Source organism: Oreochromis niloticus, linkage group LG9 (assembly GCF_001858045.2).
Source record: "Oreochromis niloticus isolate F11D_XX linkage group LG9, O_niloticus_UMD_NMBU, whole genome shotgun sequence".
Lineage (NCBI taxonomy): Eukaryota > Metazoa > Chordata > Actinopteri > Cichliformes > Cichlidae > Oreochromis > Oreochromis niloticus.
Window position 1 is genome coordinate 27,049,102 of NC_031974.2, and position 26,741 is coordinate 27,075,842.

The window sequence follows — 26,741 nt, forward strand, 5'->3', positions numbered from 1 at the left end:
ACTTTCCCTTGAAGTGTTACATGCGAGCTCTTCAACAGTTAGAGGGCCTCTGTTGGAAGCTGTGAATGATATCAAATAAAAGCAAAAGGTATAAAGTAGAACAATTAGCTTTTTATGTCATAAAAGCACCTCACCTGACCTTCTCTTATTGATTGTCTTAGTGAGACCAGTAAAAAAAAAATAGATCTCAGCCCTTAGAGTCTTTCTAAAGCTAAGAAACAGCATCTCTGACTGCAGCACTTCGCAGCGAGCGGAAGTACTGCAACAAGGGGTGAAACACTCATTCTGGCCATATTTGGACTACAGATCACACTGCTTTGTGTGTGTGCGTGTGTGTTGATGATCTCTTGAGACAAAAGTCCAGCCGAGCCACCCAGAAAGCACACACGCACCTTTGATCAGCAGCAGCTTTGAGATTGGAGCTGCTTCAGTGGGGCTGTGCGGTTCGTATGGTCTGCAGCTGTTGAGTAACGCTGTAGGGATGAGGTGAAATACAGTCTTTCTTCACTCTGTGGAGATGTTGCAGTCCTGGGACCACAGATTGCCCCACACAACGCTGTGGGACATTTCAACAGACATGGTCACACAAGAAATCTTCATACGCCTCTGAGGACGCAGCAAGCTTCAGGAAGCCCCCATCACACTTTCACCGTCCTTTCTGATTAAAATCCAAAAACATGAAGATGGTTCTACACATCCCCATATATTTACACGACTGCTCCTTTTAAATCTTTTTAGTAGGAAGCAAGCGAAATCAGGGTGCCAAAGTTGGGTTACTCGTATAATCTGTGTGCACCAGATACGATCATAAAATGATGCCGATATCATTTTTCTGCTGCCCTTATGTGTCTAATAAAGCCATCAAGCGCTGAGCTGAGGTCAGCCTCTACGAGGAGGTTATTGACACATGTCCTATTGTGTAAAAATCTTTTCCCATACCACTTCATTCGGTCTCACTTATCAGTCGCGTTATGCAAGTTCTGAATATGTTTAAAACATAAAAATACATCTGAATTTCTTCAGGGGAAAAAAAGCAAATGTTTTGTTTTGTTTTTACTTTTAAAATGTTATACAGGACCATGAAAAAAATTAATACATTTTTTTTAAGGGTCTGGCTCGTCACCCCCACCCCCTCCTCCTCCTCCTCCTCTCTGGCTCCTATCTCTGTGTCCCTTCACTACCATCACAGCCACAGGAAGGCCCTGGCAGCCCAAAACACTGATACTATCTCTGCGCTCCTCATCTCCGTCCTCCGCTGTGTCGAAATCTTTGCCCATCCCACAAAGGGAAACCGCTGGTGCACAACGGTCCATGGCAATGACGTCCGTTTCTGTGGGTAGACAACTTATGGTAAATAATGTGACAGGCGTACGCCGTGTTCCCGGGTGAAGGATGCCCCGGAGGACCAATGAGACGCATCATTTACACAACTCGGTGTTAGATAAGGCAGAAGAGGGTGGGGAGTGGCTCTGCAATTATTGCACAGAGTATCTGAGGAACCCCTCAACCTACAACCCGTGTGTGTGTGTGTGTGTGTGTGTGTGTGTGTGTGTGTGTGTGTGTGTGTGTGTGTGTGTGTTCAGATAATATGACATATAGAGGACAATGACTTCATATAGGCACAAGCAATCATTTATTTATTAAAAAAAACAAACATTTGGCAGCACTTCAACTTTTCACTTTAACAGTGTATTATTCGCTACACATTTGAAACCATTTCAAGTAATCACACATGTATTTACTGGGGATTGATGCTGTATTTTAGAAGAGAGAGGCTCTTTTCTCTGTTTCATCGAATCCTCTTCAAACCACAGGTTGTTGTGCAACTCCGTTGGGCAACAACGCTTACAATCAGCTCTGACGAAGACGGTAAAGGTCAGGTAGATGATTAGGCAATGTTTATTAAATCAAATCATATCCAGCCGGTCCAAGGCACACAGCGGGACTCTTTTTTCCGTTGTTTAAAGGGGTCCACGAGTTGTACCCATATGTGAACAGGAACCACCATTTCCAATCTGCAGATAAACTATTGACCAGTTTGTGTCCTTCAGCGCACTTTTTTACCTTTTATTATATCTACGCCTGCATTTTAGTTTAAACCAAAGTCCTCCATCACATGACTAAAATTCAGTATTGACTGTCTCTATTTTTTCTTTTTTTGCTGTGTGCCTCAAGTTCCTGCATTAGAAAATAAATAGCCTCTACATTCAGACCAAACAGTAACAGCACCTGCTGTGCAGCATCATAGCCTACGGAGGCTTTTTATTAGCCAAACTTTTATTATTCCAATTGATTTCATTTTATCTACTGATCTATTTTCCAACAAAACATGCTATTTTCCTACACTAAACTCCACTCAATGACTTTGATTGTCCAATCACAGGAGGTGTATCAAAACCCAGTGTATCTACATGTTCAATAAAAATGGAGGATGGTATATTATTATTATTATTATTATTATTATTATCATCCTTTACAACCCCATAAAATCAAATTTTAAAGCAAAGGTTTGCTAACGTTTAGCTAACTAACGCTTAGCTACCAAAAGTATGCCAGGATGCACTTTAACAGTAGCATCAGCTTAGCATTAGCTACATACAGATCATAAAGCCCACCTCCTGCAGCGGTCATTTCAATTCACTTCAGTTCATTTTATTTATATATCACAACACGAATTGCCTGAAGGCGTTAGTTTACTTCAGCAGATAATCTTGGGTGCTTGTCATGAGAAGCTACGTTTAGTACAGTGCTCCTTTTGTGTGATGCTGAATGTGTCCAAATGTGTCAAAACTCTCAGCAGATTGGAAGTGTTCATTTTGCCATTTTGAACCTTTTACGCTCAACATGTGAGGTCCAGAAATGTAAAGTTTGGGGGTAAGAGAACAATTAAAAATGTGGACATCGATGTACTAAATAGTAGCCACAACACTGCCAGTAAGCTACGGTTTCCTTTACAATATAAAACTACAGTTAACAACTTTTATACCCAGCATTACCTCCTCTAGGTGATTTTGTCATGATCACAAATGTTTGTTCGTGAAAATGCTCCAACAGGTGCTTCACTGTGAGTCTCGCAGGCCTTACTGAGGCACACTGTGAAGCCTGTAATCAGGCGTTAACATCAGGTACCAACGAGGTTTCGGGCTGTTGTCAGATGCTGGACTGCCCGGCTGCTCCCTCCTCGGCGGCCTGCAGGTGCCGCTGTGACAGGATGTGTTTCAGAGTGTCCAGCTCCTGTGTCAGCTGTGCTATCCTCATCTGCAGCTTCTGGTTTTCCTCCTGCAGCTGGCTGGCCCTCTGCTGGGTCATCAGGATCCTCCTGCGGGCTTTGTCCCTGCTCTTCCTCACCGCGATGTTATTTCTCTCACGCCTCAGGCGGTACTCTGCGCTATCCTTGCTGATGCTCCTCTTGGTCACCGGGGCCCGCAGAGTTGGCAGGAGGAAGGGGGAGAAGTCCTGGAGTGAACAGCACACATGCGTTAAAGCTGTGGGTGAGTGTGGTTTGTATGAAACACTTTGTGACCTGCTGTTAAATGCTTCTCTCACCTGCTGAGTGCTGGCGTGGCTCTGGTGGTGGTTCGTGCTCACCGCGCTGGCGCCGGTGCCAAGGCAGGACGGCGGGTACGGCAGGTACGACAGTCCCATCATCTGCTCGGCCCCTCTGTCATCGCCACCCCCCCTTATCATCCCCTGAGACTGGCCGTACGAGATCATATCCATCTGCGTCATCTGGTTGGTGGAAGCGGCCGAGTTGGAAGCAACAGAATTCAGGGTCTGGCTGTGCGCCTGACCTGGGAAGGAGCTCACCCACTCCTGGATGACAGAGGACACCCTGGAATCAGACATCTGTAGAAGAAGCCAGAGGAAGATTCAGTTTACTTCCAACACTCATTTAATACTTTAAGCATTAAAAAATACATATACTGCTTGAATGTTGCTGTCAATTACTCTACAGTATATAAAACAGACTTTCAGCAACACAAAAATCTCACTTGCTTAATTACGCGGTCACACATTCTGTCCTGATGCTACATGTTGAACAGGCTCGTTCGTTCTACCTTACACTGCCTGCTTGTTGTTTTGAGTGATGTAAGACGGATAAAGGTTTTTTAGGTGTGGCATCTTCAGAAAGAAGATTTCAGTGTTTCTTCCACCACTGATGGTAAATGGGGATGTTTCTGCCACAGTACACACGTTCTTCTATTTTAAAAGTTACTACACTCAGATGCACCCTAACACAAAATCAAACAGCTCAACTAATAAATTAAATTGCAAATAAATCGTGGAAACACTCTGACAGCACTGCTGTGAGTCTTAGTTTGTAAGCTGCTATTGCCTTCTTCTCTTTACCCCCCCCCTTCTCTTTTAAACGTACAGTCTTTGCATCATAGACTACAAACTATATTTAAAGAGTAAATTATTTCATGCCACTGTCGAGCTCTTCTTCCTCACGCTTTCAAAGAAACGTCGAATCTCTTGCGCGCTCCGTCTTCCCTGTTGCTTCGGTAAGGTTGCATTTCTCATCGATTTGCTCAGATCTCTCCACACATTCACAAAGTTACAGTTTCACTCACCATGACCGATCGCTCCACAAACTCTCAGGATACTCTTTAGGTCCTCCTCAGGCTGTGTGGCTGACAGTGCTCTGAAAGACAGGAGATAGACAGGTGGCCCTCAATTATCACAATCACTTCCCCTCTCTCTCTCTCCCTGCCGCTCTCTCTCTCTCTGTGTCTCTCACACACACACACACACACACACACACACACACACTTAAATTTACAAAAAGAAACAAAGAAGTGTTCCCATTTCTTTTACATTTACACCATCTCCTCTGCACAGATACTTGAGTGATCCCATAAGGTTAAATTATTGCGTTATAGCAACCGGATAAAGAATAAAATACTAGTGCAAAGATTTCACACATATACAGTTAAGCCCATAATTATTCATACCCCTGGCAAATTTTGACTTAAAGTTACTTTTATTCAACCAGCAAGTTATTTTTTGACTGGAAATGACACAGGCGTATCACAAAAGACAATAAGATGATGTACAAGACGCATCATTGTGGAAAAAAATATTTCTCAGCTTTTATTTACATTTGAGCAAAAAGTAACATGTCCAGAATTATTCATACCCTTTACAAACTGTCACCGTCTCTGGGAAAATCCAAAGTTCCATCCATTCCAAATAGTCAAAGCTGTTCTAAAGCATCCTAATTACCCTGATTAATTGGAAATAGCTGTTTTACTCAACTCAACAGGTGAAAAACAGCAACTCTCTGCAGGTGGTCTGTGGACATTCATGGCTAAGACAAAGGAACTCAGTGAGGACCTGCAGCTGTGCATTGTGGCTGCTCACAAGTGAGGAATGGGCTACAAGGCCATATCCAAATGTTTTCAAGTTCCAGTGGCTACAGTGCAAAGTATTATTAAAAAATACAAGATGTTCCGCACTGTGGAAAATCTCAGAGGACGTTGTCGGAAGCCAAAAGTGACACCTGTGCTGGCCAGGAGAATAGTGAGAGAGGTGAAAAAGAATCCAAGGATCACCACCAAGGCCATTCTGGTGAATCTGGGCTCTGCTGGTGGCAATGTCTCAAGGCAGACAGTCCAACGGACACTGTTGGGTTCCACGGATGCAGACCAAGGAAAACGCCACTTCTCCAGGCACTTCTAAGGCATGCAAAAGCTCGTTTGGCCTTTGCAAATGCTCATCTGGACAAAGAAGAAGGTTTCTGGTCTTCAGTGTTATGGTCAGATGAAACAAAAATTGAATTATTTGGTCACAATGATGTTGCCTTCATTTGGCATAAAAATGGAGAAGCCTTCAACCCAAAGAACACCATCCCCACTGTCAAACATGGTGGTGGGAACCTAATGCTTTGGGGGTGTTTTTTAGCCAATGGACCAGGGAACCTAATCACAGTAAACAGCACCATGAAAAAAGAGCAATACATGAAGATTCTCAACAACAACATCAGGCAGTCTGCAGAAAAACTTGGCCTTGGGAACCAGTGGACATTTCAGCACGACAATGACCCAAAACATACAGCAAACGTGGTGAAGAAATGGTTAGCAGACAACAACATTAACGTTTTGCAGTGGCCTAGCCAGAGTCCTGACTTGAATCCAATTCAGAATCTGTGGAGGGAGCTAAAGATCAGGGTGATGGCAAGAAGACCGTCCAACCTGAAAGATTTGGAACTCATTGCTAAAGATGAATGGGAAAAAATGCCTGTGGAGACATGCAAAAAGCGGGTCTGCAATTATAGGAAGCGTTTGATTGCTGTAATAGCCAATAAAGACTTTTCTATTGATTATTGAGAAGGGTATGAATAATTCTGGACATGATACTTTTTGCTAAAATATAAATAAAACCTGAGAAATATTTTTTTCCACAATGATGCGTCTTGTACATCGTCTTATTATCTTTGGGGAGACACCTGTGTCATTTCTGCTCAAAAAAGAACTTGCTTGTTGAACAAAAGTAACTTTAAGCCAAAATTTGGCAGGGGTATGAATAATTATGGGCTTAACTGTATATATATACATACATAGTAGTATGACTGTGATTGTGCAAAAGAGTAGTGCAAATTGGATTAAGAAATAATGTGAACACTCTATATCTAAGAAACAGCTGAATAAAGCTTTAATGCAGAAATCTGTGTGTGGATTCTTGTGCCCGACAGGTGAGTTCATCCGTCACAGAAACAAGAGTTATTGCAGAGTTTTATGGAGAACAGCAGGAATGATTTCCTGAAGCCTTCTTCACAGCAATAGACAAACTTCTCTGAAGTAACTTCATCAAAACCATCAACGCTGGTGTTGTTTAACTGCTTCTTATTACCCTCTTTTTGTTTTAAAGTGCTTTATAAATAAAGGTGATAATGATGACTATGATGATGAAGCCTTGATCCAGTTGCAGATCATTTTTTGATGGGTTTCCATCAGGAATTCTAGGTCTCCATAACACGGACACAGCACACTGGACTTCAGCACAATGTGAAACCACTGGTCACAACACAATGCGAGCACAGAGTGTGGAACGTCACTGGGATTAAAGAAAATGTGTGGCGCTTGTTTGAATAGATTCTAAATTGTTCATAAAGACGATGAGTCTTCTTTACACCTTAAAGTTACTCATGGTGTTTCTCAGGGTTCTGTGCTGGGCCCGGTGCTTTTCATGGTATACATGCAACCCTTAGGCACACTGTACTACGACACTGCATACAGATGACATCCAGTTATATTTATCTCCACGGCCGCAGAGAAACCCAAATCACTAGCATACAGTTAAAACCATGAAATCCTGGATGAAATCCTGAATGATAGTTGTATAAAGCACTTTGAGTGCTCAGTGAGAGTAGAAAAGCGCTATATAAGAACCAGTCCATTTACCATTTACCTCTGGATTGCTGTCATTCCATATTATGTTGTTCTAATGGCTCTCTGAAAAGCCTTTAGCGGATCCAAAATGCCACAGGGAGAGTATTAACTGGAACTAGAGCGATAGATCATACTGCTCCTCTAGCTTCATTCAGTGTGAAAATCCTCCCATATATGCTCGTAAATAACCAACCTCCATCATATCAGGATGACCTAATCATATCCTATTTTCAATCAGAGCATTTTATTTGCACTTAGCGGGCTTCCTTGTGTGAATCCGAGAACCCTGAACTATTGCTTGGTTATGCTTCCCCCAAGGATGCTCTGCAGACTCACAGGGCACAGCAAATCTAAAAAGATCAAATTTCAGCAGCTGTTTATGTACGGACACCAAACTTTGCACCTTTACCCGATGTCCCCAAAACAAATACTATCAGTGTGTGCTTTAAAAATGATTACATCAATTTGCCACTAGTGATGGGCCCTGTTGAACACCCAGGCCCGTTCAGTATGTAAAACACTACACGATGAATAGATGTAATATAGAAGCCATTTAAGCTACTGGTGTCCCATTCTTTTGCCTCACTCAGTAGTAACATCTGTAACCGTTCTAAAGCTATCCCAAACTCAGTACCACCATTGTCCCGCTGGGGCTTCCGTAGGGTACATTGGCGTTAAAATGGCTGCTCCTGTTGACAACGTGAGTGAAATTGAGTTAGCTCCTTGTTATATATTGAGCCGTCATATCGTGTTTACATGCGGAACATTACTCCGCTTTAGTATGTACAAATATACGAAAACGCTTCTCGGTGCTTTAAAGAAGACGCCACAGCGGTTTGTTGGTTTGTTAGCTAGTGGCTAGCCTGACGAGCTAGCCACTAGCTAACAAACCTTTATGCCGAATAGCTGGTATTTCAGTACGGACACTGTTTACAAATTCAGATACTGTATATCTTACATGTAATTTAACTGCCTTCTAGGATTTGATTGAAAGCGATCTGCCCAAAGCTGTACAGCTGCTGAATAATCTCACTGAACAGGTAAGAACTTAAAAAACAAAAAGAATAATCCCGTAATGTTCGTTTCGTTTAACTCAGAAATAATGTGTGTTTGTGGCCGTAATAAAGCGATAAATCTAATTTCTTTTGTTTTTAGGTGGCCTCGGTGACGGGTCATGTCCGTGAGCTGCTGACTAAAGTCAAAGATGGGGCATTGAAAACGTCGAAGGTGCGTAAAGACTATTTGAAAGGCTAGTTCTCCTCAGGTCCAGTCTTTACGGCAATCTGACCAAAGTGCAGTTTGGTTTGAGAGCAGCAGGAAAGACTGATGCATCCTCTTTAATGAGGCTGTGTTAAATAAAAGTAATGACACACTTGCTGCAGGACTTCTCATTTCTCTAGATCAGGGAAAGAAGTGCAGCCTGTAGGCCTTTCTGACCATTTGTCCGCCTTCTCCTCCTGCAGGGTTTGTCTTTCTTGGACCTTCGGTACCACCTGCTGCTCTTCTATCTCCAGGACCTCACTCACCTGATCAGCATCAAGACAGAAGGAGGCAAAATAAAAGACAGTGATGCCTTAGACCGAGTGGTCACAATCAGAACGGTAAGAGGCTGCAAAAGTGACGCTGTTCGTTTTCTCTGCAGTCAACATGTTGTTTTAATCTTGATTTGTTGTTGTTGTTTTATGTGAAGATCCTGGAGAAGATGCGACCTCTAGACCACAAACTGAAGTATCAGATTGATAAACTGGTGCGCACGGCTGTTACCGGAAGTTTAGGTAAGACCGAAGTGATCAGATTTTCAGAACTGTGCAGTCTAGGAAAGCTTTGACTGAAAGGATGTGTATCAGATTCGACGCATACATAGCAAGATTTGCATTTATCCACTTATGGTAGGAGTAACTGTGTCTGATGCTTTTGTTGATTTCAGCTGAAAATGACCCACTGCAGCTGCGTCCTAATCCAGAGAATCTCGTCAGCAAAGTAAGACCTGAGTAACACGACGGCTCCGGTTCCTTCTCTTATTGTCACATTATCAAACTGTAAACACATGTATCCAAACATCAGCTTCCTGTATTAGTAGGAAAGATAAATGCTTGTTTGTTTGTTTGTTTTTTTGCAGCTCAGTGAATCTGAGTCTGAAGATGAAACAGAGAACAAGGCAGCTTCAGAAAAGAAAGCAGCCCACTCTAGTGGCAAGAAATATATACCACCAAAGATTGCCCCAGTGCATTATGGTAATGTCACCGGTCTGCTTGATAAAGTACTTCAATACTGCTTTGTTGCCGGGGGAGGGGGGGGTGTTATAGCAAACTTATGAAATATGTAGCAGTGCGATTTTTTTTTTTTTTTTTTTTTTTTTTTCTCCTGTTCATTTGTTAACCAAAAGAAAAAACCTTTACCTCCAGATGGTGACATGACAGAGGCAGACAAGAAGAAGGCCAAGCTGGAGCGTCATCGACAAGCAGCACTCCGAAGTTCTGTGATCCAGGAGCTGAGGCAGCAGTACAGCGACGCCCCAGAGGAGATCAGAGACAAACGGGACTTCCAGAGCGAGCGGGAGAGCCGCGAGGAGCTCCACAGGTTCCTGCTCGTTTACTTTACACACAGAAGGGTGTTAGGTGGTCATAATGTCTGCTTCTTGATTTAGATGGGAAGTGTTGTGAGATAAATTTGTAATTGAATTCAGTTTTATTTATACAGCAGAGTATCCCACCAGTCACTTCAGGGATTTAAAGACCCTACAATAATGCAGAAAAAAACCCAGTAGTCAGAGAAGCCCTTATAAACAAGCATTTGGCAACAGTGGGAAGGAAAAAAACCCCTTTAAAAGGAAGAACTCTCCAGAAGAACCAGGCTCAGAGTGAAGGGAGGAAGACAAGTCAAAAGACACTGTGGAAGAGAGCCAGAGATTAATAACAACTAATGATTAAATGCATAGAGGTGCATAATCACATAAAATCCAGACTGGGAGCTGGTTCCACCGAAGAGGGGCCTGAAAGCTGAATGCTCTGCCTCCCATTCTACTTTTAAATGTCCTGGGAAGTACAAGTAAACCAGCAGTCTCAGAGTAAAGAGTTCTACTGGGGTGATACGGTGCTGAGGGGTCTTTCAGTCAAGACCTTGCAGCATCATCTTTCTTCATTCTTTGCTTGGTGGTTTGTGTAAATGGTCAATGTTTATATCAACACAGGAAGAACTACGAGGAGTCGATGATGGTGCGTCTCAATGTGCCGAAGCATCAGAGGAACGCCAAGAAGAGGGGCATGATGGCCATGTCCAACCAGCTGAGCAGTATTACACACTTTGGTGACATCACAGCTCTGACCGGTGGCGAGGCGGCGCAGGTGTGTTTGCATTATTTTATTTTGGTTTTGAGCTTCTGCCTTGTTTATTGATTAATCTCTAAACCAAACTGAGACTTCATTATTTATACTGACTGGGATTAAACCTGAGCTGCTACCAGCACACAATCGGACAGAAGGCTCCAGTTGGATATTTTCAAGAGGTTTGGTATGTTTACCTTAAAATGCTAATACAGCTGAGTGCTGTGGTGACTCAGTTGTCTGGTGCAGTGCTGCTGGCAGCAGCTACACTTCGTGCCTACACAGGTTTGGCATGCTGTGGCTCTGTTCTGTTTCCTGTCTTAATTAACTGTCTGCTGTCATAAAAAGCACTAATAAGTCAGAGTAATGGCCGCTCAGCCTCTTGCTGATAGTCTTCTCCCCTTCCTGCAGATGTGGAAAAACCCTTGTGTGTATTTAGGAAGTCTTGGAAAATCGATGTACTATGTTTAGATTTTGTCCTGGGCACCATGAGAAGCTACAAAGTGCTGCTAACAGGCCCATCTTTGTACAGTATGAATGGGAGCTTTGTGGCTTGGTTTTTATTTAGATTACAGTCTTAATGTGGTTTTGATACATTTTCTGTGTACGTGCAGGATGGGGATAACCCACGACCCAAGAAAAAGAAGAAACTCATGAAGAAAAAAACCAAAAGAAAAGGTAAGGACTTTGAAATACCACTGAGACCAAATTAACCTGTGTGAACTAGTCTTATTAAAAATGTCTTTATTCAAATAAAATATAGCAGTCTTTTTTTTCTCTCCTCAGCTTTCAAGAAACGCAACTAGACCCGAGGACAGCATGACAAAGAATTTGTTACGAGCAGCTAATTGTTATAAAGTCTCTGTAAACATTGTAATAAAGAAACAATTCCTCATGACCTCTATCCTACAGTGAATGCCCCCCCCCCTTTCTAAATAAACATTTATATGGACTCAGTGTAAGACATTTTTTCCTCACGTCACCAGTAGAGGGCAGTCATGTTGCCTACTCAAACTGGCCCTTGTAATATTAATTGGAACAAAAACAGTGGAAGTTTTTGTAGTCTTATTAAACCCCTACTGGGGGACCTGTAATGATGTGGGGGAAGAAGTATGCAGTGGATCTAGCAGAAAGCCCAGTCAGCCTGGACAAAGCTGCACAACTGCTGGACGTTATATACTGTACACTACACACCCAAGTAACGTCAAGCCTCATAACCTCAGCTGTTGGTATTTTAATGACTGACTAGAATTAAATGATTTATTCTGAACATAAAGCCACACCTAATACTCCCTGGAAGTACCACCTAAATACTGCATGCTGAATACTGTTAAATTACATTTAAATACCGTAATTTGGTGTAAAATTCAAATAAACGCACACATGCACACTTACTTTTTACACAACTTTTTATTTTTTTTTTCTAATTACAGACTCATGGGTTAAAAATAAAAATAAAAAAAGCAAAACATTTGTTCAAACCCCCTTCCCCTTTTCAAAAAGAAAAGGAAAAAAAAAAAAAAAAAAGTCTCCACACAAACCCCACCCTGACTTCCCCACCCTAAAATAACAACTCCAGCCCACTCCTTCCATTTAATTAATAATCGATGCTGTTAGCTCGTCGGCCTTCCTCAGACAAGCCGTGACTGCACTGCGCGTAGTCAGAAAGGGGGCGCCCCAAAAAACACCCTCGTCTCTGGTCCTGCCTTCCTCGCTCTCAAGCAAACCTGCCTGCCACTCAGCTATGTTGGCTTCAGCTCTCTGTATATAAATCATGTGTTGGGTTGGCTGCCTGTTAAGTGCCATCTGTACTGCCGTGTGCTGTGGTGCATGTTGAACAGGTGTGTGTGTGTGTGTGTGTGTGTGTGTGTGTGTGTGTGTGTATTTGTTAACAATGTGTGTGTATTTGTTAACAATGTGTGTGTGTGTGTGTGTGTGTGTGTGTGTGTGTGTGTGTGTGTGTGTGTGTGTGTGAGAGAGACATTTGAAGTGTGAAAAGGACTAAAAGCGTCATCAGCGTTTGCTGTTGTAGTAAATGCCCCCCGCGGCGGGCCTGTGGTCGCCCTGTCCCCCTCCCCCGCCCCCCACACTGACAGGATGGGGTGAGTGTGCATAGCGGGAGCAGAGAGAGAGAGAGATGCTGCGGAGACAGTGGGGGGGCCGGCGCCACCTGGGGAGGGGTTGTCAGCCTCCACTGGTCCTGAAACCTGAAACGACAAGAAGTGGTCTAATATACAGAGAGAGGAGGGGGGAGGGGACAAGGTGCACAAAGGGAAGGAGGGGAAGAACAAAGGGGCGGGAGGGGGAGGGATTGCACGAAAATAAAAAGTAAAAACAGTAGATGCCTGTCAAAAAAAATTTACACAAAAGAAAAAAAGAAAAAGAGCTGTAGCCATGCCTGAGTTGAAGTTGACGAGGATGGACGAGCGGCAAGGATGTGGCAGCACAACCAATAACCCCCCACAAAAAACCCACCCCAAAACAAAAAGAAATACAACTCCACTGAACACTGAAGGTCCATCACTGTCCACAGATCAAGCTGACAGCACACAACACAATCCATGTTGTGATGAAAGGAAGAGAGGTTGGAGGGGAGGAAACGTTAGAAAGAAAAAGAAAAAAAAAAAAAAAAATCAGGGGTGGGGGGAGGAGGGTTAATAGGGGGCAGAGAATGGGAGACACACAAGGGGTCGGAGAGGGTGCGAGCAGGTGATGACAAACTCCAAACCACAAACGTAACACAAATAGTTGATAGCTCGTGGAAGTTTCACACATCTATGTTACATTAAAAAAAAAAGAAAAAAAAAAGAAGAACAATGTGTATTCTTGTGTACGTTTTTTCTCTCTTCCCCCCCCTGCTGTGGAGGCGGTGGTGAGTGGGTGGGCTGTGTTGATGATGGTGTGAAAGCAGGAGGTCACAGCCAGACCAAAGGAGACACATCTGCAGCCTGAGATACCATCATCTTCTCTTTTTTCCCCCCCAGATACCTCATTCCCACCTTTCCTCCCTCTTCAAAAAAACAAAACAAAAACAACAAACAAACACTGCCATAGTAATCCTCCCCTCCCTCCCCAAAATGGCCAACGTATACCTTACCAGGGGCGACCGCATCAACCTCTGCACAAGCACGCTCACACACAATCTCACACTGCGGCCAGCCAGTCTCTCTGTCCAGGAGAAGTGTGTTTTTGTTTTTGTTTTTTTTTTCCTTTTTTTGTCTTTTTTTCTCTCTTCTGGGGTTCTCTTCTTTTATTGTTGGGGAAAGGGAAAGGACTTTTTCATTGTGTGTGTTTGTATTTTTTTTAATATGGGAACAGAAATGGGGGAGAGGGTTGATAGTAAGGAAGTATTTGGGATGGGGGAGGAGGGTGTTTAGTAAGGGGAATACCACGATGTTGTTCGCCCTCGGCCCCTGGAAAAGAGAGAGAAAAAGAGGGTGAGTTTTTTCTGTTTGGCTTAAGAAGACGGACACCAATTTCCTGGTGCGATGTAGTAAATAAATATGTGCATGTGTGCGATTGTGGGCAGAGGAAGGGTCTGAATTTCAGTCCTGGAAGTAAAGTGAACGGGGAATGAATAGATTGATCTACGTCAAAAATAAAAGAAAATAAAGAAAAACAGTGTGTTTAGGACAGTGTTCACAAATCACTAAATAGACATCTTTAAAAAAAATGTGCCTTTGATCTTACAAACAAATCAGTGTGGAAGAATAGTGGTGAAAGAAGCTGAAAGCAGCTTTGTCAAGAGAGGAAAAGTGTTTAATTTCCAGATAAAATGATTAGTGTGTGGGTGTGAGGGGACAGCAAAGGCACTCTCTCGCCCTCTTTCTCTCTCTCTGTGTGTCTCTCTGTGCGAGAGCCGCCTCTGGGGTCACTGTGGGGAAAGACCTTGAGGACAAACAGCACCACACATATACCCCCAGCAACACAGTGCACACAAACACACACATTCACAGTTAAAAAGGGACAAACTGCACTATTATTCCACACGCATCACCACCTGACTGCCAGGTGGCAGTGAGCCCCACACACGCACACACACGCAGTCAGCAGCACAAACACAAAGAGGTCACACTGGGACTCAAAAGTCCAGCGGTTGATGGGCTAAATGCTGAGGTCAGGCTGCAGTAATGAACCTTCGTTTCTGGGAGTGAACGCTGGAAAGCTGAAACTGAGCTGGAAGGTGTGTGCTGTGCCTGAGGAGGTGGGGGTGGGGAGGAGGTTGAGGAGGAGGAGGAGGAGGAGGAGGAGGAGGAGAGGGTGAGGTGGGGGTCATGTACATGCAAGGACGTCCACAATAAAAGGCACAAACAACAGGTTCTTCCACATCATCGACTCAGTACGTGCATCTTCTGGCTCACATCAAAATCTTGGCTTTTCACCACAGCAGCTTGGGAAGATGAGGATGATGTTAATGGATGCAATATCAGAGAAAAGACTTTGTGCAGTCAGAGGTCAATTAAGTGCACGTTAGCATGATTGATCATCTTTGTGCTCTGGCTTTCTGTCGGGTTTCAGCTGCAGATCAGGCACAGAACACAAAGCGGGGCCTTGATAAAATCTCTGCTTCTTCTAAAACAAAGCCAATCGAAACACACGTGACTTACAGATGTCACACGGGCTGTGAAATCTTCCCAAGCTTACAACAGTTCAATGCAAAGACTTTTAGCTACGCGTTTGTTCACCATGGACATTTCCCACAGCAATACAAGGCACCAGTGAAACTTGTTAGGATGCGTATGAACTGCAGGCTAGTGATGAATTCACAATGTAGCAAACGCACAGCTCTTCAGCTCGCCTCTGCCATCAAGGCCAGTTCAGCCACTTTGTGGCTGATTATTACACATGAACCAAGGCTGTAAGATAATAGTATGATATACTGTAGTATTACCAGTAATACCCAAGAGGGGGGTTTCTATCATTCTGAGTCAATTATATCAAATCACAGATGGAAACCACAGAAATATTTATATATCATTAATGTGAGTCAAAATGAGCAGCATATTTAAAACCTCAGATAATGTGACTGGCACGACTGGAGGCCCAAGCTCACTTAAAGCTTTTAAAGTCATAACGTTTACAGGCTCCTTTCACTTTTTCAGCTTGCAAACACTCCATTATGAGTGCTTTCAACTTCAGGAGACTTCATCTAACATACAATCCTCTCAGTTTCTGCCCAAGTCTTTGTGTGCCTTGTCGTGCAACGCAGGCCAAATCCCAGTGAGTAAACTAGCAGGGTTAGGGTTTCTTGGTATGTGTGGGAGTGGCTCGAGTGAGTACACAGACTGATTAGAGAGATTCTGACCTTGAGGTTCAGACACTTTCTTACACACAGGAACGAATAGAGATGGAATCCTTTCCTGCGGTTATTCAAAAGCAGCCTTGCTGAAATGGGGAGTCATTTCACAAATATCCCAGTTAAGGCCAAGGGCAAAAATGAAACAATAGAAAAATCACATGATAAAATAGGTTAAATAGGGCCTGTCAGAAGAACTTGGCAAATGGATTCATTGTTCCAGCAGCTTTCTACTGGAACATGTTGTTTGTTAAACATCTAGTATTAAGAAAGAGCCTGGGCCCTCGAGGTTCCAGATGATTTGCAGAGGCAATCAAATCAGAATCTCTCAGTCTTAAATCTGAGTGGATGTGAAGAAGTTGGCATGCTGATCAGCGCGTTTGGCACCACACCTCCTTTCTCAGTCTCAACAGAAAAAAAAAAAAAATACAAGATGGCTCCACAGACTGAGCTCTACCGTGGGGTTTCTACAGAGTTTTGTAATAAAAGAAGGCTATAAGGACTTGGTGGAGCTTATATGAAGGAACAGTAGGTGACATCAATAACACAGAATGAACTCATTACAACACTAGATCTTAAAAACTTTCACCTCAGGTGGAAAATGTTAACTACAAAATGCTGAAAACTTGCACTGCGACCAAGTCTGCAGAGACTACCTCCATGTGCAGCACAAGATGCACAACAACCTACTGACAGGACCCCAAAGCAGAACTCTGAAGTGGAGCTCATCAAAATCATGATGTTGTGTGCAACTGTGAAAATACTGCATGTAGAGAGCCACTAGAATCCCAGTCCACAACACACTGATCAACACCAGGCTTTTTCTCTCATTCTTTACAGAGCCACATGACAGTAAATGGACTTTGCTGGATTTTCCAGACAACACAATCATCAGTGTGTTCACTACACCACTGCTGAGACACAGCAAACTACTGATAAATGCTGTGTTTAAGTAAACCAGTGCTACAGGTGAGCGAACCAATCACCACAAAGCCCAAACATCAGTTATTAAAAACATGGTTTGCATGCTGCTGCACTATTACTGGCCCAAAGAAGTTAAAAACCTCATCAGTGCAAGTGCTGCAGCTTTGCACCAGTAACTTTCCACTACCGTCAAGTTTGCAGAAATTTCATTGGCAGTGGCCCAAACAGATCCAATTTATGCAGAGTGCATGTGCAGCCTGGGAGGAAGAAGGTGGTGTGCACCGAGTCTGTCAGCCCGTCTTGAAATGGTCGTAATGTGATGCAGCATGCAATGAATCCCACAACCAGCTAGCCCTGCTACATGTTGTGTTTTTGCCTTTATTATTACAGAATACATCAATGTGTGTCTGTCCAAAACAACCCTACTGTTATCCAAGAACGTTATTTATTTATTCTATGAATGTAACCAAATAAAATAAAAAGAGGGAAAAAAAAAAAGGGGGGGTATAGCAACTGATATACAAGTAATAATATCATGATGAGTGTGTTTTTAATTCTATGCCACAGGTCGCACAGTTTTTACTTCTGTATCAGATAGGGGTGGCTAATCTGATCAAACTTTGTTACTGCATTGCACAGACTTAATCCAACATGATCGATCACATGACTAGCTGTTCATATGGTTGCCAGGATACACAGCCTATATGTACAATGCAGTTGTCAGCTCTGGTACTGAGAAAAGCTGTAATGGTGAGGGGAAACGATAGTTAATGATGTCATCTTCACTAAATTAGATTCGTACATGATAATCTTCTCAAATTGGCCATCCCTATGTTCAAGGGGCTTTTTGCTCTTTCTGTACTTACCTTCTCTATACTAATCAATTTTAATTCGGAGAGAATTAAAAACTGGACAAGCACATGCTCAGATTAAGAGGGACGTGACAAATGTCACCCACCGGCCCTCTGTCCAGTCAATCATTTTTTTCTCCTTAGCAAACTGAAAATCTGCCCCAAACTAATTAGGCAAGTTGTCTATTATATTATAATCCCTGTCCTCTGCCTGACTACCGGCGCCTTCTCTAACGGGGTCTCCTCAGGACTTCTAAATTCCAAACATTACATGCAGAAGCCGTAATCCATCTTTAACAGCAGTGTCAACTCTGGCTCATCATAACTGTCTGCCTCGCTTTTCCTGTGCTCCCTTTCAGTGCAAACAGTGAGTGGGATGCATGCAGGTAATGTGTTCTCCCCTGGTGTCAGACATGAGGATGTCTCTGTGTCAGCTCACCTGAAGGCCCGTCCTCTGCCTCTAGGTGGTGTGTAGCCACTGTAGTAGCGTGCACGCAAGGAGAAATTTCCTCCCCGTGATCGGAACCGAGCCCGTGGAAAGCCACGGTCTGTGGTGCTGATGCCTGGTCTGTTTGTTCTCTTAGCGCCCACCTAAAGAAAAAGGGGACCTTGCATAAACCACAACATCCAAACAGTCCATCTTCTGTGCTTTCACACTGAACGAAAATTTGTTTCCTCTTAATTTGTAGTAAAAACTCACAAAACACACAACCTTGCCTTTTAGCTTCAATTTTGTGTTTTTGTATTTTTAAAATCAGTGCTTCTAATCATCTGCCACAGCAAGAAAGACAGATAACCTTCCAATTTAGACTTGCCAGTCTCAATATTGGGGAAACTCTGACCAGAAAAGAGCCAATAAATTGAAGGTCAGACACTGAAACCACATTTCTACAAACAAACAAACAAAAAAAGAACAAACAACAACAAAAAAAACCCATCAACAAACATAAAATCTTCATCTTCATGCTGCAACTGCAAAGTTTTTTGAGGTGGACGATCATCATGTTTCTGTGAGAAATTTAAGTCTCAGGTTTAAACTGACAGTTCTCAGATCCACACAGTGTAAAAAACCCACTACCACTCGATTCAAGGAGCTGAGATATTTAACCTAGAAAATGTCTCACCTTTATCTGCCTTCCTCTGAAAAGTGACTCATCCAAAGCCATGGCTGTCCTAACAGACTCTTTGTCTGCAAACTCAATATAGGCAAACCTGCAGGGGGAAAAATAAAATCAATCACTTGGCTACAGTAAAACTAATCTATAAACAAAAAGCACTACAAAAAAAACTTCTGTAATTACTAAAGAAAAACTTATTTTTCCAAAGATAAAACTGATTATTTGCAGGTGATTTATATGAAATGAATAAAAGGAATCATAATCAACTTTCCAGCTCTAGAGAAGCTTTTAAAATGTGCTCATACTCTTAATTGATCCAGCTACCAATAGTGCTGGGCGATATGGAAAAAATATTTATCACGATATGAATTATTTTATATCACGATAACGATATATATCACGATATACCACCTGACCTGTGGTCATCTGGAAAGTATGCAGTCTGTAAACAGCGAGTGGAGAGGGTGCAGTCTTTGTTTTGAGTTACCGTAAAGCATGTCGCAAATCCGGGTGCATGTAAAGCAGCACCATGTCGCAAAACCACAAGACGGAATTTCTTTGCGAAAAATATCATTTTTTTTATACTTTATTTTCTCTTGCATAAAGTTAAAAGTATGTATAGTGAGAAGACAACACTAATATATTTGCCACAGGCTATTTAACCCTTTAAGACCTACCATAGAACCAAGTCCGCCAGAGCTTATCTTTACATTTAACATGCTGTAGTGCCATTTGTGGGAGCATTTCAAGTTGCTATACATCAATACAACCGTTATAGCCCAAATTTTAATAATATGTATGCATTAAGTCCATAGTAACTACATAAATTGCAAAAAAGTGCAATAAACTACAAAAAAATTTAAAATTGTTTTTGTTTTGTTTTTTACATATATTTCTAGTTAGAGAAATTTAAGGGGCTTATCCCTCAAAACTGTAAATACAAAAAAGTTGCAAAATAGTTTCCAACCACGAGAAATTTATTTTGAGTGTCTTCATAGTTTTATTTTTGAGATACACTAATTTTTATATACTACAGGAAAAATGAAAATTATTATAATGCAAATTTGCAAAAAAACAGCATGTGCATCAAAATAAACTATTTCCAACAGTGTCATTTGACTTCTAAGCATCCCAGAAACAATACAGAAAAGCATAAAGTCAAACATGACTTTTTAAAAACTACATTTTCTGCGAAAATGAAGTCACTTCTGGTTTCGGACAGGTAATGGCAGACATGCAATAGTTCGCGCTGACTTATATTCCAACGTAGGAAGTGTTATGAACAGCTGATCGGATCGGCAAAGCGTGTTTCTGGAATATTGTTTTTGTTGCTGCAAGTCTGGAATATTATGTTTTTGTTGCTGGAAGTGCTTTTTATGCAATTTTTGCAAAGCTATATGTGGAAGGAAACCATGACTTAGGACAAGCTAATGGAATAAGATGTAAGTACAACTGCTACGGTTTCATATGCAAAAAGAATTATTGCGCTACCTTACCTGGTTCCAGTTCTACAGGGATTTAAAACTAGTTAGGCAAAACGGAGTGTGCCTGCTCCGACCGGTTGTAAAGGGTTAATGATATATTTTATGTAATAATTTATAAAATTAGGGTTAGAAATGATAGAAACGATAGAAGACAAATGGCACGATAGACACTTTTCTATCGTCCACACGATATATATCGTCATATCGCCCAGCACTAGCTACCAATATGCAATAATATCATTTCACTGTAGAATTTCTGATCATTACCCCTTGGGATGCCCTGTGTATTTGTCACATAGGATGGTGACTCTGTTTACTGAACCGCAGCCATGAAAGTGAGCTTCGAGCTCTTCTGCTGTAGCACCGTAGTCCACCTGCAGACAGAAAAAAATATATAAAAGTGTTAGCATCAAGACAGCTGCGTCACCAACGCTGTATTATACATTAAAAAAAAAAAAAAAAAAACACAAAACAACAACAGCAAAAATATTAAAGCACAAAAGTAAAAACTAACGCTCAGTGTATTTACAATGTGACACAAAACCAGGTCAAAAGTAAAAAGCTGCCTTAAAATTGTCTGAGCGATACCAGTGAGGCAGACACCCAAAAGATTCCCACAAACCACCAGACTTATTTTCCAAGGTTGAAAACAGAAGGTGCTGCCTGGGTGCCCCACCAGTTCACTGCTTTATGTCAGAGTAGCAAATGGAAAGCACCAAACGCAGCACCAGGGACTCATTTTTCATCTAATAACCCATTCACTCATTTTTGGTTCATTGTTTAAAGACTCTTCAGAGTATCCTGAATGCTTAAATACTTGGTAAGAGTCCAAAGTGATAACACCTTGAATAAATCTTGTACTGGTTGCAGGATCGATCAAAGGCACAAAGGCGATTTCTATGCACAGACTCAAAAAAGTCTGACCACGGGAGTGTGATTTTAATAGGGCCAGTACTTATGATTCAGTGTCACAACAGGTTTTTCCCCCGTCATATTATTTCCATGATGTCATGTCAGACACGACAACAAGAATCAAGACACAATGTGGCCAAAATAGAATCTGCATGAGACAAAGAGTTACTCACATTTCCGACATAAATAGATCTGCCATCTGCCTCCATCTTTTCCTCGATGGACATGATGACAGGGCCAACTGCACAGAGGAGAGAGGACAGAATAAATCTACATGGGAAACAACATTGAAATGGAACACATATTAGTTCAAATTACTGCTTTTTAATTCCAAATCTGAGATGTAGGGCACCTACAACTGAAAAGTCCATGAAAAAACGAAATCAAATGGATGAGCAGCACCAAGAGAAAGGTATAAAGCAAAAATGGAGCTGACAATTGATTCAAGAGTTTTGTCATTACACAAGAATGACAAAATCATAGTTTCTCCTTCACATGGTGCATTTAAGCAACATAAATATACTGACACAGACACACATTCAGATTAGTGCGTTATATAAAGTTCTGAAGGATGTAAACTATTTTAGCATTTGTTTAGATTTAACCTTTAAGATTGGACATAAGAGCATTGCAAACTGGGACTGAACATAAGTTTTTGTTGTTTGTTTTATTTTTAAAAACATCCATCTCTGAGGGTTAAAAACATGGAATTGAATATTAAAATAATGTACTTCACATGAATTATTTACAGATTACAAAATCTATAATTGTAAATTATATAAATGTGTATATATTCCTGAGGAGTATATTATCAGGCAAAGCTAATTTTTTCTTCGCTTATTTCATTTTTTGCTGTTTTCTCTTTTTGTGTCTGGAAAACAGGAGAAGCAGCAGCATTTAAGTTATTTTCCAAACCTTAACTGTGCTCGTGGTAAACTGGGAGAATCAGGACATGTACTGAACTTGTAACCAAGCATTAAAGTGAACCCATATTTTAATGTACATCTTAAACTGGTTTGGGGTCACTGCTTGAAAATGAGTGTAGCATTTACATTTACTAAGTGAGATTATTTCTAAGCGGGCACGCAAAAGATAATGAGACTGAAATGATTATGGTACTTTCCCCTCACTGGATAATGTGACAGCAGAACAAGACGAGAAGGCAAATGTGGACAGATGGGGGGAAAATGAAGGCGTCTGCCTTGGAAGGGAAAAAAAAGAAAACGCACCTGGTGGGGGGCTCAGATTCATCTGTTTCTCCACCTCGTTCTGTAGCTCCTTCAGCTTCTCTGCCTCTTCCTCCATCTCTCTCACTCGGGCTTTGATTGCCTCCAGCTCCTGCAGCACAGACACAGATTCCATCAGAGATGTCAGTCCATCATGTGCACAGCTCAACACAACACAATCACACAATGCGAATTACTGCTGGAGCCATCTGCACCAACTTCCAAATCTAAAATGATTTAATGAATAAATCAGAAAGAGATCAAGTTCGTGCACATCCTGGAAATATTTTTAGGCACCCATTTGGCAAACTAGCGAAAGAAATGGTGCTGTGACCGTGACATGACCTCGGTATAAAGAGAGACTTTATATTGGCTACAAGTCGTAAAATCCATATGTGCAAGGTTTAGGCAGAACCACAAAAAGGCTTAGGGAAAGCATGCAAGTAGTTCTGAGGACGCTGTAAGCCAAACAAATGTAAAGAGAGGACTTTGAGTAAAAGTAAAAACATTAGCAGCATGAAGTGCTTCCCCACATGTCAAAAAGGAATGTCAGTGTTTCCAAGTTCAGTGGGAGGATGAAGTGGATACTGCAGTGCATCACTGTCCAGCTTATCTTGATAACCCAGGTATACATGAGGCTACATTTAAAAATGCCAAAAGGGCAACTTTGTTTATAAACTAAAACTGGGAGAAGATGCGTGGGAGGTTGTGTGTGTGGGTTTGTGTGTGATAACAAACCTGCACTTTCTGAATAGCAACATAATACTGTTAGGACTGGACTACAGGCAAGAGAATCAAAGCTCAGTGCAGTCATTAGTTCCTGCAATAGGCACATAATACACACAAAGTTGGTATTCACCCAGTCTATAGAAAATCATCATATGAAACAAGCTGAAACACGGTGGGAAATTAACCTCAAAATAGTCACCAATCCATATAACTGGGTTAACCATCTGTATGTTAATGAACTCTGGCTGTGATGCAATTGTAAAATACTGTTTTACATAGCTTCAAATTGATTGGTGCATTTTTTTAAACACCCACATCATAATTTCCTCTATAAAGCACTGTAGTTGGAAGTGTGTAATAATTCACATTTAAAATTGCTCACAAGTTTCTGGCTCCATGGTGGACAGGACCAGCTCTGGGTCAAATTAATATTAACACTTGTGACCAACAAGAATTACCAGCTTTTTTAAAAATCCAAATATGGGAACGACAACAGTCAAAAAACATGATCCAGACTTTGAATAAGACCAACAACCAACCCCAGATCCCAGACAGGACCTAAGCGCCTCAGATAACCTCAGGGAAAACCCTGTACTGGGACTTCTTCCACGTTTAAGTGCACCCTCAATCCAGTCCTGCACTGCATGCGCACTACAGTTATTCTCACTCTCATGCCCCACATTTTGCAGTATACCCTGCCATCCTGCCTAAATTTAATAGTAGGTACCTCCCACAAGTCAAAAGGCGACCTTAAAACTACTACCAAGAGGACCGCCAGGCCACGATATGCTTGAGCAGAAATATATATATATATATATATATATATATATATATATATATATATATATATACATATATATATATACATACATACATACATACATACATACATACACACACACACACACACACACATATATGAATAAAGGTTACCAACCAAGGTTAAGTATCCAGCCCCAAAGACAGTGTTGGCGAACAGCACTTCAAATATCCACATGATTAATAAAATAATGTGCAAACATGGTAACATTCACTCTTTAAGTGCTTACAAAGCAAAAATATATTTATAACACAAATGCCACCTTAGCCTAAAAAGGAACTTTTGTTATCGGTTTATTTTGGAACAGCATACATCACTACATGGTCATATGCATATTAATTGCTAAGAAAATGTGTTCATTTTTGCTGGAGAGCCACTTTGGAAAGATGAAGCAGCGAGATGAGGATGAGATTTAAGGTCAACCCCACAAAACTAAATAATGCCAATAAACTTAGATTATTATTAGATAAACACTGAGCTGGCTGTGCCCTCATGTGGAAGTGGACCCTCCTGTCTGACAGTGGTGCACTGCAGCACAGTGGGAGTCACTCCAGCTCGATCCAGAACTACTGACAGGATTGTAATGAAAAAGCTCTTTGTGAAACTGGGTGCAGCGACACAGACCGGACTGTAATAAATTCAGATCTTCTCACCGCAGCGGGCTATAAAACTGCACAGCGACTCGCTGCACACGCTAATAAAGACGCCATCATTTCTCGGTCGGCGTGTATTCACGCGCCTGATGCTCTGACACATATCACCAACATTGAGATGATGGATGGTTGGGAAGTGATCAACATTCAAAGCAGGACCGCTGGGATGAGCCATCCACCGCTGGCACGTTGCGAATCCAATTTTTCTCTCTCTGTCCCTTTTTTCTTTTTTTGCCTCGTCTTGTCGCATATTCAGTGCAAGCTCTTTCACTCCCCCCCCTTCTCTTGCTCTAACCAAACAGTGAAGGATGCAAACCCAGCCCCTCAAATACCGCAGCCCCTTTCTTCTGCGTTGTACGCCACGCTTTCACTGGCCGACATCCTCAAAACCCTCACCTGGTCACTCAAGACAATCCCAGCCATTGTGCACTCGTGTGTTAGCTGCACGATGGAAAAAAATAATAATAATATATATATATTTTTAAAAACTAACTGGGCTGATTAATGCAAATTGTACATTTTCAACAATTACACAGGGTGTACACCAAGAAGCAGCGATTCACGACTCTACCCCCATTGTCGGCCGAAAAATAGGCGACAAAGATGGTCAGGTGCACGTCTGCTACTGCCACCCCAGCTTTGTTAAAATACGCTAGCATGTTAGCCACCAAGCCCCTTTATCACATGCTTAATATTCACGGCTACCAAGCCAGCTGCTGTTAGGCCCAACAGCTTGAGGTGCAAATGCCGCATTTCATCTCGTGACTGCTGATTACGGCTGACAGGTCCGCTGGTCATTTTATCCGCAGCCTTTAATGGTCGGGCTTGCTAAGCTAACGATAACCTGCGGCCGCTCGCTCGCGTGTGCACAAACCGGCGCTTGAAATGCAGCAGCCGCAGCCGGTTAAATGATAAAGGTAAACGGAATAAAAAGAGGTCATTACCGTTAGCAGGTCGCCTTCTTAAGGAGGTAGACTCGCACAGCGGCGGCGGCTAATGGCGGCGGCCTGTCCTACCCTCGCCCCTAACTGTCTCCTGCATCTCCGTCTCGCATTTTTTTGCGACAAGGACCCCCCACCCCCACAAACGGCTCGAGCTGCTCCCTGGCGCAGAGAAACTGGCGTCGCTGTTGCGCCAAGATGGCTGCCGACACCACGCATGTCACCACCCATTTCTACTGCACTGCGTGAACCACAATGGCGGTTAACACAGACCTGGCGATAGCAGTAACGCACACGGCATGTGACCCAAGATTCGTGTGGAGGGTGGAAAAAAAATCAACAAATTGTTCGCCTGCTTTTACTAGCTGCTCCGCCACGACCACAAAGTGTCTCGGTATACATGTGGGTTTCCACTTTAGAAACAATGCCCTTCACTTACCGGGTCTTCAATTGCGGCCTCTCCCTCTTCTAATCCCGGCTCTTCGTCACCGACACCCGGGTCTTCCAGCTCGGGATGTCCGGGGTCTGAATCTAGCAGAGATTCCTCCGCCAGTCCGTTACCGAACTCCGCCATCGCCCTGTTCCAACTGTACCGACGCGCCTCGTGGCCAAACCAACGTTGCAGGCCCCTACTCACACACAAGGGGGTAGAGTGAGCGGGGCGGCGAAAAGAAAAAAACGGCGGAAAACGCCGCTTAGTAAAGTTAAAATGGGGAATAAAATGCTAGCTTCACTTCTAGCTACTACTCAAACAGCATACCACGATGAACGGGGACTACTGTTTCACGCTACCTTTAGGAAATGGTCCTAACTTACGACAGATAACCTAGTTTATTTACTTAAACGTGTGTATAAAAAAAGGCGAGGGCTATACGCGAGAGCGGCGGCGTCCCTTCAGTTCAGAAATGGAAGCCAGGGGCGGAGCCATGGATCACTGCAGGCGTAAGAATCTCCCTCCCATTCGCTAACCGAGGATTCTAGACCAACCTCTTCGGTCTTAGCTGCATTCCTATTGGTTAATGAAACAGGACGTTCCGGTTCCGAAATCGCATGTGTGCCTCTAATTGGATTAC

The 26,741-nt window shown here is 42.4% G+C and overlaps 3 protein-coding genes across 3 annotated transcripts; 1 reads left to right on the plus strand and 2 right to left on the minus strand.

Moving 5' to 3' along the window:
* Window positions 1-1,610: 1,610 nt before the first annotated feature.
* Window positions 1,611-5,194, minus strand: cebp1 (CCAAT/enhancer binding protein (C/EBP) 1). The gene is made up of 4 exons (XM_005465067.4): window positions 5,141-5,194; window positions 4,575-4,645; window positions 3,547-3,846; window positions 1,611-3,456 (listed from the first exon to the last, which is right to left on the minus strand). Exons 2-4 carry the CDS (start codon window positions 4,575-4,577, stop codon window positions 3,151-3,153), a joined length of 609 nt encoding a protein of 202 aa, XP_005465124.1. The 5' UTR covers window positions 4,578-4,645; window positions 5,141-5,194; the 3' UTR covers window positions 1,611-3,150.
* Window positions 5,195-7,936: 2,742 nt separating this feature from the next.
* On the plus strand, window positions 7,937-11,670 carry ngdn (neuroguidin, EIF4E binding protein). Its single transcript, XM_003459485.5, has 11 exons — window positions 7,937-8,091; window positions 8,372-8,431; window positions 8,547-8,618; window positions 8,855-8,992; window positions 9,082-9,166; window positions 9,319-9,371; window positions 9,511-9,625; window positions 9,797-9,971; window positions 10,582-10,735; window positions 11,329-11,392; window positions 11,501-11,670. The coding sequence occupies exons 1-11, from the start codon at window positions 8,071-8,073 to the stop codon at window positions 11,518-11,520; spliced, it is 957 nt and encodes a 318-aa protein (XP_003459533.1). The 5' UTR covers window positions 7,937-8,070; the 3' UTR covers window positions 11,521-11,670.
* A 939-nt stretch (window positions 11,671-12,609) lies between these two features.
* Window positions 12,610-26,594, minus strand: pabpn1 (poly(A) binding protein, nuclear 1). Its single transcript, XM_003459487.5, is given in 9 exon segments — window positions 12,610-12,798; window positions 12,801-12,881; window positions 12,884-12,921; window positions 18,225-18,376; window positions 18,910-18,997; window positions 20,655-20,761; window positions 21,473-21,540; window positions 22,529-22,637; window positions 26,108-26,594. Coding segments are annotated over 9 exon segments (849 nt in total). The 5' UTR covers window positions 26,243-26,594; the 3' UTR covers window positions 12,610-12,727.
* Window positions 26,595-26,741: the final 147 nt, after the last annotated feature.